At 40.3% G+C, this 12,278-nt stretch overlaps 1 protein-coding gene across 1 annotated transcript; it reads left to right on the top strand.

Annotated features, from left to right (window-relative positions):
• The first annotated feature begins 1,845 nt into the window (after positions 1-1,845).
• Positions 1,846-8,784, top strand: LOC133366897 (vomeronasal type-2 receptor 26-like). Its single transcript, XM_061590438.1, has 7 exons — positions 1,846-1,863; positions 2,866-2,946; positions 5,272-5,541; positions 5,783-6,646; positions 6,853-7,080; positions 7,655-7,781; positions 7,883-8,784. Exons 1-7 carry the CDS (start codon positions 1,846-1,848, stop codon positions 8,782-8,784), a joined length of 2,490 nt encoding a protein of 829 aa, XP_061446422.1.
• The last annotated feature ends 3,494 nt before the right edge of the window (positions 8,785-12,278 follow it).

Here is a 12,278-nt window from a genome sequence, read left to right as displayed (position 1 = left end):
CAGAAATTACAGGCCAGTTAGCTTAACTTCTGTCCCTGGAAAACTGGTAGAAAGTATTATTAAAGCTAGATTAACTAAGCACATAGAAGAACAAGCCTTGCTGAACTTAACATTAACATCAGGTTAATGGCCCGTCTCGCTAACTGGGGCATACATAGCATAAAGGAAAAAGAATTGGGAACCAGAAAAACACTAAAAACTGCCAGTAATGAAGGTGTGGATCCTTTATGGAAAATTATTTTAAAGAGATATATATCACTATCACAGCTAGTTAATCAAGAGTAAATACAGTCAATATATACAGCAACAACTGTAGGGGTAAAATATCACAAATACCACATGTGACCAAATGCGTTTCGACATTGTTTTCTGCAATGGTCAACACACGTATGAACAACTACTACACAGTTCAACATTAAATATGACAATGTTGCAGGTCACATGTTTAGGCACTTCATAAGTTGTTTTTGTATTTGTTGTGTATTTGTGATATTTTACCCCAACAGTTGTTGTATATATTGTTGTATTCCCAGGTCATAGTCCAAGACTGACCTGGGGGGGGCAGTGAGGGGAGGGGGAGGAGATTGTGTGAGAGGGCACTGGGCAGAGGGGAAGCCCCTTTCCTTTCTAAATGGAAAACACTGTGAATAGTATCATTGCTTTTCAGCATTTCCCCCACCTTTTTATTCTACAGCAGGCACATGTAGCCTCCCACCCAAATTTAAACCAAAGCTGTCCCTGGCCACATCCACACCAGGCCTTTATTCCACTTTGGACAGTCATGACGTCTCTCAAAGAATCCTGGGATGTGTAGTTAGTGAAGGGTGCTGAGAGTTGCTAGGAGACACCCTGTTCCTCTCACAGACCTTCAATCAGAGTGGCTGACTGTTAAACCAGTCTGGCCGCTGGAGCTCTCTCAGTGGAACAGGAGTCTCCTCTCAGCACCCTTCACAAACTACACTTCCCAGGATTCTCTGAGGGAAGCCATGACTGTCTCTTGTGCAATCAAAGTCTGGTGTGGGTGTGGCCCCCTGATTAAGCAAGCCCAGCAGAAGTGAGTCTGGCTTTTAGAACTCTGACATTTGGTTCTTACTGAGCATGCCCCATGTTATCATAGGGTTCCAGCCAAAATTTCTTAAATTAATTAAAAATCAGCCAGGCATTTTTTTAACTTTTACACTGCAGAAGATGAAGGTCAGAGTATGGGGACAAGGTCAGCATTAGGACTACAGGTACTCTGTGACCATGGCTGATTTTTAATGAATTTCAACAGATTATGAGAACTCTGGCAGAAAAAAGTCCAAAAGGGGTCTGGGTTTTTTCCCTCTCTTTTTAGACTTTGAACTCTCAATTCTCTCTGACTGTTTTGTGTATCACCATGAAATTTGAGAGTGTTGTTAAGCAAGCATTTATGAGTTCAGGACTATAGGTTTTGTAAGGTTTGTTTTGAAATGAGCTTATGGGAAGCATCAGAATGTCATGGGGGTATTTTCAATTTAACATTGTGGAATGTGAAAAATCCATGTTGGCTATAGTATACAGCCACTCTTGTGGCTGTATAATAAACAATTCTATTAAAACAACACAGCAGTTACAGAAAAAGCTTTGAAAAAGAAATACACTCCTCCACTCAGCTTTACAAAAGAACAAAAATAGCATTCTAGTTCACTGAGATCTTTCTCAGGTTAAAGATCTTGCCCAGCAGTACTTATAATTTTCCAAATGGGTTGGTGAGCTAGGAAACTGCAGCTGAATTGTGATCTCTCACATAGGATGTTCTCCTTTAATTGGGGGGGGGAACTTTTGAAAGAGCCTTCTTAAGCAATTTCCCACTGGCTTGGCAGAATGGTTCCGTTCATCAGGGTAACTTCTTTCCATATTACCAGGTTGCTGTGTAATAAGTCTGCAGTAGTACCCATTTTCATGCAATCCAGACATCTTTCCTGAAGATGATATTGTATTGTGAGGGTGTTGCATTTCCATATTGTCTACATGGAGAAAATGATTCTTCCATCTGTTGGGTCTTGCACCTATAGCCCACTTGCAGCTTCTCTCTACCCTTTCCTTGCATCCATTGTGTTTTGTGGGAATATGATGATTTCACTTATAGTTTTAGGTTAAATCAAGGATCTTTTTCTTGATCCCATTCCCACATGTTCTAGGTTACAATTTTATTGAACTGAGAAATGTTTTCTCCATTTTACTGGTAAAAACTGGTGGCAGACAGTGGACTGCATATTAGGATTTAGCACTACTTTGTCTCCCTGGAAAAGATGATGGCTTTGCTCAACAGGGAAATCTGGAACCATTTCTCGTCTACAATAAATAAATAAATAAAAGACCCCACATGTTTCCTATTACTTGGAGCCTAAAATTTGAAGTTAATTATCTTCCCCTGCAATTATCCAAACCACAATAATTTGAACACTTGGCTGCTTCCTATTGTGTGCAGAGTGGATACTATGAAGTGCCCTGCAGGTGACCCGATCCCTGGACATTATAAACTTTTCCCATTTTTGTATGCACCAGTTTTCTATCACTAGGTCCTTTGCACCATGAGAAACATTTCTCATCTACAAAAAAATAAAAATAAATAAAAGACCCAGCATATTTCCTATTACTTGAAGCCTAAAATCTGAAGTTAATTATCTTCCCCTGCAATTATCCAAACCACAATAATTTGTCCACTTGGCCAAACCTCTAAAGTTTTTTCTAGAAGACATTAGAAAAGAGACAATAAGCAAGCTTGGAAATAGTTATAAATAAGCCCCTGTGCCCCTGAGAGTTGGGAGTGGGGGCATGAAGAGGCAGGCAGGTCTCAGTTAATAGTATTACTGACAACTCTCTTTTTTTCATCTTAATCAGACAGCACTAAAACTGGAGTATTACCAGTCGAAGCTAGTATCCAAAGCATTTGTAACACTGTTGGTGCTGTTGAAAGCAAAGGTGAGAGGTTTCCCTTTAAGAAGTGCATTGTCAGAGACAGACAGTATCCAGTACAAAGTCAAGCAGTTAATGTGAACACAGAAGAGTCTGCCTTGAGAGGAGCTTTGCTGCCATGCTGGTGAGGCTTCTGGTGCTGATTCTGCTGCCTCTCATTGTGTGCAGAGTGGATACTATGAAGTGCCCTGCGGGTGACCCAATCCCTGTTCCTCATGAATGGTACCAGCCAGGTGACCTCCTCATTGGTGGGATTGCTTCTCAGATCATTTACCTTTTTCCTGAAGTTTCTTTCCAGGAGTGTCCTTCTCAGAAGCTGTTTGAGGTTCCACAGTAAGCAATTACATTACCTCCTCTTTTCTTCTGTAATCCTTCAGATCTCTCTCTCTCTCTCTCTCTCTCTCTCTCTCTCTCTCTCACACACACACACACACACACACACACACACACACACACACACACACACACACATGAGTAACGGTATGCTCAAAGAAAGTACATATAGAACATGTTCAGTCCAGGTCCACTCCTCCTTCTGAACTACACTCTGAATCTTCTGCATTCCACTAAATTTATGAAATATGGACACCATCATCCTCCAGTGAGAGCTCTTCTCTTTTGCGAAGCAGCATGGGGGTGTGAAGCAGGAGTGGATCACAATCGCCTCCCAGCAGCAACATCACTGCCACTTATTGAGAAGTGGGGGGTGAGGCAGCAATGATCTGAGGGCTGCATAGGGGCACTGGCTAGATTGACTCCTCAGGTGTGCCCACACAGTACCGCCTTCACTGCCATCTCACCTCCATCACTCCTGGTAAGGAGCAGCGAGTGCATGGGCACAGATTGGCACCTCAATAATCAGCAACGATGCTGCTCCCAGAAAGCTACCGATGGCTGTAGCTCTGCAGTGGAGTCATCAGTGAGGAGATGGAATGCATGCACAGAGACAGATACCAAAATAATTACAATGAACCACATAGACTTCAAGTAAAATTAAGAAGATTGTTAAATGAAAAGATGCACTGATAAAAGCATGGAAGAGTCTTGTGGTATAAAATTTCATGGACTCTCTCTCTGTGTGTGTGCGTGTTAAAAAGCATCCAACAGTGCTTCACACCAGCATGCTCTGGATCACTTTCAGGATTCAGTTACTCACTGAAGTAATATATATGATACTGTGATTTGACAAAAGAGAGATTTAATTTCTCTTGCAATATGTGTTGGCTTTTGCCTTGGTGAGCTCTTCTGAGGAAAAAAGAGCACTTGACAAAGTCAGAAGCAAAAATATTTTAGAACAGAAATCAAATCTCTGCTTTCTCTGTTTTATTACAGAAACACACACACCAACCTACAGTGATGGAGGGGCATTGTGCAGAGTGCCATCAGACAGAAACAAAAACTTCATAATACAGAATCAATAACAAAAGTGAATGTATCATCTCTCAGGATGCTCAGAACTGATTTTGTGTGTGTGTGTGTGTGGGGGGAGGTTGAGAGGGGGACATCCAAAGTTCAAGGAATTGGGAATCAAAGCACATTGTTTTCTCCAGTTTCCCTACCCACCTACCTAAGAGGACTGTGTCTTCTTAGAATGTGTGTGAGAGAGAGAGGAACAGAGATAGAGATCTCCCCTCTCGTGTATGTGCATCACTGCATCGCTTCATTCAGTACATTCTTTGGTCACCTAAGTTGGTTTGTATAGATAGCCAGTGTAAAGAGGGAGACAAAAGTTAAAGAAAGCTTCTACAAACTGATCTCCACAAGAAAAGCAAGTGGTAATGGATGGGAGAGAAATTCAGATGGCATTTTAATATGAAACACTCATAGTCACCCTTCATGAAACAAGACATGAACAGATACGTAGTTGTCCTTCCAAATGTACACTTCTCTAAATTTAGTAGTGCAGTTCTTTCACCAAATGATGTGTATTAAAATGTGCATTTAAGGACAAAGTGGGCATAAAAAGGCATGTATTAGTAACATACAGATATGCATTACATTAGGGGAAATTGCTTTAAAAATGGGATATCAGGAGAAATTTGAAATAAAACGCTGAATAATTTCCATAATGACTTTAAAAATAAAAAAAATGCAAAGGGATGGGAAAATGTTGAAAATCAAATTTGTGGCTGGAAAATGAAAATCAAAGAGAAATGGAAAGTGACAGATCTGCACATTATATTTTGGCTGAAAGTGTTTATTGCATAGAAAAATCAGCACGAAATACAAGGATATTCTTACAGAAATGAATGGGATTATGGAACAATTGTATTAATATTCCTGAGAGAATGTATTTACTCGTTTAACAGTGTAGTGACAAAATTCTATCAGCATATCCTGGCCTTGGTGTTTGCCATAAAAGAGATCAATGCGAATACCAAGATCTTGCCCAATGTCACACTTGGGTTCCACATCTATGACAGCTACTATGATGCACGGATGACTTATCGGACCACTCTGGATCTGCTCTTCAAGTCACATAGATTTGTTGCTAACTACAAATGTGACACCCAGACAAACCTCATAGCTGCTATTGGGGGACTTTCCCCTGACATTGCATTCCACATAGCAGACATCTTAAGCGTCTACAAGATTCCACAGGTAGGGGCATTATCTTGGGAAATGAAGATTACATTCTTTTCTTTTCATTATCAAATCAAATTAATTAGTGGGGGGAAATCCCAGAAATCGCCTTATATTCTCAAAACCTGGGAATGTAAAAGCAGGAAATTCTTTTACTAGCTCTCACTGAACCTATAAACTCATACAGCAAATAGATGTTTCATAAAACAGCAGAGAAAGAAGTCTCTTATCTCCACAATATCTTTGCACTTTATTTTAGCTCACCTATGGCTCATTTGCCTCAGAGGACATGCAAGCAATGCAGAGCTTTTCTTTCTACTCCATGGTCCCAAATGAAAATCATCAATATATTGGGATTATCCGGTTACTAGAGTGTTTCAGATGGACATGGGTTGGACTCTTTGCTGTGGATGATAACAGTGGAGAACGTTTCATGAATACCCTGGAGCTACTGTTTTCTCAGAATGGGATCTGTTCAGCCTTCACAAAGAGAATACCACAGCAAGTTCATTTGGATAATGTAGAAAAAATACTTGATATCATCACAATAATTTATGCATCTCTCAGAGATAAGCAGGCCAGTACAATTATCTGCTATGGAGAATCCTTGACAATTTCCTGGCTGAAAGCTGTCAAGTTTTTTCAAGATTATGGAAATAAGGAAAACTATTCAATTGGAAAGGTGTGGGTATTGACACCTCAGATAGATTATATATCAACTGGCCTTCAGAGAAACTGGGATTTCCAGCTGTTCCAAGGTTCAATCTCCTTTGCAATTCACTCAAGAGAGCTCTTGGAGTTTGAGGAATTTATTCAAAGCGTAAAATCTTCCAGGACCCATGCAGATGGTTTTTTCAAAGACTTCTGGGAGCAAGCATTTGACTGCTTCTTTCCAGATCCAAAGTTCCCTATGCACATCAGTGATGCATGTTCTGGAGAGGAAAAGATGGACAGTCTCACAACAGGACTTTTTGAAATGCACATGACTGGCCACAGCTATAGTATCTACAATGCTGTCTATGCTTTGGCTCACGCTTTGCATGCCATGTACTCATCTAGATCCAAAGAAAGAGCAATTGGATGTGGTAAAGTTGATGAACTTCAGTCACTGCATTCATGGCAGGTAATGTCTGCACATGAAAGTCTTCTCATTTCAATGGACAGATTAATAGATGGTGAGATTCAACCAAGCTATCTGGTGTGTGAAAATCAAATGAAAAAAGTATTCTGCAACTTAGTCATCGATACAGATTTGTGGGTTAACATTTCATTCTGTCACTAGAGCATGGTATCAGATTCAGCCTAAACCATGTTTTCTCTTTAAACTAGGTTGACCCATTTCTTCACAGTGTTTCATTTAACAACTCGGCAGGAGAAACTATGTCCTTCGATGATAAAGGGGAATTGAGAGGTGGATTTGACATCATGAATCTTGTCACATTCCCAAACAAGTCCTTCCAGAGAGTGAACATTGGAAGGGTGGATCTCAGTGATCTGGAAGGAGAAGAATTCATTATTAATGAGGATTTAATTTTGTGGCACAGAGAGTTTAGCCAGGTATGGATTCTGTGGTTCCCGCCTCTCTGTTCTACACATGGATTAGAGTAAAAGAAAACACTTGTTCTGTCTAATGCAATCTTGTAAATAACCCTACTGAAAATATTAGCCTGCAGAGCTATCTACTATTCTAGCCTGCTGGAAGAGGAGGACGGAATAACTGCAGTTCTGTACTTGCCATGTCATGATTATATATGATATTTATTGTATTTTATTGAAAACAAACATTTATAACCTACTTAATTTTTTTTCAAATCTCCAACTGATTTTACACACATCTCCCATCCCGTCATGATTACATATACTTATTGTATTTTATTGAAAAAAACATTAAAAAGCTACTTAATTTTTCCCCAAATCTCCAAGTGATTTTACACACATCTTCCATCCCATACCTACAGAAATTCCAAATCTCTCAATTTCAGCATTGAAATCGATACATTTTATGTATATTATTAGTGACACCATGCAATTCTTGCCACACCTGGTAAAATATAGCATGGCTCTGGAGGTGATCCACATCAAAGTTCTTCACAAATCTTCTTCCCAAAACACCTCTCACATTTTGGAATAGGTGCTTCCTCTTTCTGTGTGCAATGAACACTGTCTCCCTGGCTATCAGAAAAAAAGGAAGGAAGGGGAAAAGTTTTGCTGCTATGATTGTGCTCCATGTCCAGAGGGGAAGATATCAAACCAGACAGGTAGGTCATATACTTGCAATTTTGCCATCAGACTTGCTGATTGAATTTGATGTGGCAGATGAATTGGCACTAACATGCCACTGTATTATTATGTCTTTCAGATGTGGATGACTGTTTCCAGTGCCCAGAAGATCAGTATCAAAACAGAGAGAGAGATGCTTGTATCCCCAAACTTATAACCTTTCTATCTTATGAAGAACCTCTGGGGATCTGTTTAGCCACAGTTTCTGTTTCTTTCTCACTCATCACGGCCTTAGTGCTCATAATTTTTATTAGGCACAAACATACCCCCATAGTCAAAGCCAATAACCGGGACCTCACCTACACTCTCCTTGCCTCCCTCCTGCTCTGCTTCCTCTCCCCTTTGCTATTTCTTGGCCAACCTGGGAAAATGACCTGCCTTCTCCGGCAACCAACTTTCAGCATTGTATTCTCTGTAGCTGTTTCATGTGTGCTGGCCAAAACCATCACTGTGGTTGTCGCTTTCATGGCCACCAAACCAGGGTCCAGCATGAGGAAGTGGGTGGGGAAAAGGCTCTCCACCTCCATTGTCATTTCTTGCTCTCTTATTCAAGCAAGTACCTGTACTATGTGGCTGATAAACTCTCCCCCCTTCCCTAATTTTGACATGCACTCAATAACTGGAGAAATTATTGTACAATGTAAGGAAGGGTCAGTCACTCTGTTTTACTGTGTCCTAGGCTACATGGGCCTCTTGGGCATAATGAGCTTCATTGTAGCATTCCTAGCCCGCAAGTTACCCGATAGTTTTAATGAAGCCAAATTTATTACTTTCAGCATGTTGGCATTTTGTAGTGTGTGGGTCTCTTTTGTTCCCACTTACCTGAGTTCTAGAGGAAAAGCCATGGTGGCTGTGGAGATCTTCTCCATCTTAGCCTCCTGTGCTGGATTACTGGGTTGCATCTTTTCCCCAAAATGTTACATCATTCTGCTGAGGCCTGAACTAAACAATAAGGAGAGTTTAATAAGGAGAAAGCATTAAGTAATTTGTCTTTCATCCATCATATCATAACAACATGTCTTGGGAAAGGTATTTGCATGGATTTACCTTTGCATAATTGTTAAAAAAATTACTTTTAAATTACATTTAAGTCTCTCTACAAAGTTTCCCTTGTAAGGATGCCCATATGTTTTGAGATTTTTTATTCTTTGGTTAACATTAATGGATCAGGGCATAGGAGATCACTGACAGTATACTCTGGGAAACAACCCTTCATTTTTTACCCAAAGTTCATGGTGGCCAGAACTGGTTTTCTAACCTCGAGAAGGAAGGTATAGATTAGGCAGTGAATAATAAAGGAATGTTTGATATTGAAGATCTTCGCAAGCAGTAATCCATTTAGCTGAGCAATCATCCCAACCAAATTTAAAGTTCATAACATAAAATAAGCTTGTTTTTCCCAGAATTAGGAATTTTGAATGGATTCTGGATAGAGTTGAAGTTATCTATGCCACGTGAGTGACATTCACTGCAGTACAATGAAGACTCACTCTTTACATAAGGCATTTATTGGATGTTGGGTTGGGAGCCTTGTTCATCATTATCATCTTTCTGGTGCTTTGCGACCTGCTATCTTCTGCGGAGGCCCTTCTTCTATGAAACCCATGCATGTGTGAAGTATTTGCATTTCTCTGTCCTGAATCTTCAACCATTCAGAGTTGTTGGATGACTCCATTGGGATCTATGATGATGAGGGACAGAGAAACCCCCTCTCTATCCCCTTGGTCCACACCATGCATAATTTTATGCCCTCTATCCTGCTCCCCCAGTGCACTCCACTTTTTCTGTATCCACTTCTCAAAAATGGTATTGTTGAGCTATGAAACATGCAGAAAAGGGGACCAAAATGATCAAAGGGGCTGAAGCAACACCTGGTGAGGAAACATTATCACGTTAGGTGCTTTAAGATGATTATGCTCTACAATATCATTTCTGAGATGTGAAGGCAGGAGAATTGCTGTCTCTGGATAGATGTGTGCAACCATTCCTAGAAGGGGTTTTACTTCCCCTAAAGGACCAAGTTCACAGTTTGGGAGTGATTCTAAACTCATTCTTATATGAGAAAGCTCAGGCGGTGTCTGTGCCTGATTTAAACAGGATGCTCTCCCTGCAGTTACATACAACTCAGGATAAAAGAGAAACCCAGGACTATATCTGTTTGAGCTTATACAGGCCCCATGCCTTGGAAGATGGCAACTAATTTCCCATAAAATTGCATCTGACAAATAATCACTCAAATTGTGTTTTGTAATGTGTGCATGCCCAAATTATTGTATTTTATAGTGCATCTATATCTCCTTTAGCTGTATATTGAAATAACTGTGTGTTTATTTTTTGATTAGAAGTGTTTATATGCAACAATGTAAAAAATGTTCTTTTTATTTCTTTGGTTGTGTGTTATGCATTGCTTTATACTGTTCTGATATTTGTATGGCGAAGAAGAAATAAAATGTGTTAAAAAAAAAAAGAAATGATGCACATTGGTCTGACCACTATAAAATAGTGTGAATTACCAAAAAAAAAAAAAAGTGATGGGTTGACTCTTCATACATAAATTAGAATCACAGAATCATAGAATAATTGAGTAGGAAGAGGCCTATAAGTTCAAGTCCAATCCCCTGCTTAATGCAGAAATCCAACTTAAAGCATACCTGACAGATGGCTGTCCAGCTGCCTTGAATGCCTCCAGTGTTGGAGAGCCCAAGAGGTCTTCTGTATCTTTAAAAGTTGTGCAGGGGGAAGGGAGAATTCCACTTTGTGGTTTATCTCATTACAGTGTTGCAAGAACACCTGCACATGGCTGACATTCTCTTCTCCTACAGATACAGGATCAGTCTCAGGCCATGAACCTGGCAACCCTACTTCAGGTTCACCTATAGCAGCTGTGACATGGACTGGATGAGGTAGCCTCCTGGGAAAGGACTGGAATGGATGGCTTTGATACACACTGATGGGAGCAAGTAGTTCTATGCCCACTCAGTGAAAGGGTGCTTCTCCATCTCCAAGGACAACCCTTCAAACATGCTGTTTCTGCAAATGAACAACCTGAAGCCTGAGGACACTGCTGTGTATTACTGTACAATACACACAGAGAGAGGGAGTGAATCTAAAGCCAAGCAAAAACACTCCGTTGCTCATGTCAGCTTTCCAACTTGACATATCTGCAATAAGAACTTGAATGAAGAACTTATCAGAAGGGATATGAATTTTCTTGGAATTCCAGAAGAATGCTGGGGATGAGGCTGCCAGTATAATACAGATCAGGCATAAAAGAAATGGCGTCCTCAACATGTTTGGGACTACAGGTCTTATAAACCCTAGTTCCAATGGCCAATAGCCAGGGATGATGGGAGTTGCAGTCCAGAAACATCTGGAGGGCAGCATATTGGCTACCTGTGACATAGACACATTTTCCAGAAGATGGGCCTGGCCTGATAGCTCTTCTCCAACTGTTTCTCACAAGGGGGCAGCAGAGCTTCAAAGAATGCACTGTTGAGCAAGAAGTTTTGTGGTTGCAAGTGTGAGACTGATTATTTCTTGTTTGCTTGAAGACTAACATTTTACTGGTTGCTTAAAGGACTGACTCTCCACAAATGTTTCCTACAAATCTCTATCGAAAGCCAAGGCAGCCTTACCACTCCTCCCTTCCACAATGAATTGCTTATGAGGCATACAATTATTGTTAACAGTTCTTTATGCATTTGAGTGTCCGCTTTGTGGCTCTTCGCTAATGCATAATTGTTTTTTAACCTATAATGTAAAACTATGAAGATGATGCAATCAGATATTCCTCAGCAGGGAGGGAGTTCCCGACCACTGGAAAGGCCCTTCCTCACCCCACCCCAGACCCTGTTGTATTCCCTGATGAAATAGGAGAGGCCTTATCCATACTGGCATTCTGCTGACTTTTGAAGATGGACCTGTTCACACAGGCATTCCCTTCACCTCTCAACCTGAATATCCTAATTTAAATGCTGTGTTATTTTAAAGGGAATGTTTTACTGCATATTTGAATTATGGATATTTACATTTGAATGCTTATGCAGTTGAAACAGCCGAGAAGTCTGCCTTGGCATGAAGTGGTATATACATGAATAAAAGTTAATAATAATGATCCCTAGCCAGCATACGTGCGTTCCTGGAAACCACTCTGCAGAAACAGAGTTATGATTGCTCCCTGTGTATTTGGGGGCATATTGTCACTGAGGACTAACCACATTCCATATTTCACTTCATCTTGTAAGAAGATGTAAGAGACACAGGATCTCTGTGTATTTGAGGTAAATTGTGCAATTGTCAGTTTTAGTTGGCATTTGTTTTGATTAGGTTTTCTAGCCTTCCTCTCTCCTAAACCTCTAGCCACAAGATCTTTGGATTTATTTGCATTCCTATTTAATGTTGTTCAAATACGTCTAATTGTACCCCACAGTTCACACAACAGTAAGTGGCTTAACTTAGGGGGCACAACTTTATTA

The sequence above is a fragment of the Rhineura floridana genome, chromosome 11, assembly GCF_030035675.1.
Source record: "Rhineura floridana isolate rRhiFlo1 chromosome 11, rRhiFlo1.hap2, whole genome shotgun sequence".
Classification (NCBI taxonomy): Eukaryota; Metazoa; Chordata; class Lepidosauria; order Squamata; family Rhineuridae; genus Rhineura; species Rhineura floridana.
Note: the sequence above shows the minus strand (reverse complement) of the source record. Positions and strands in the feature narration are given on the sequence as shown.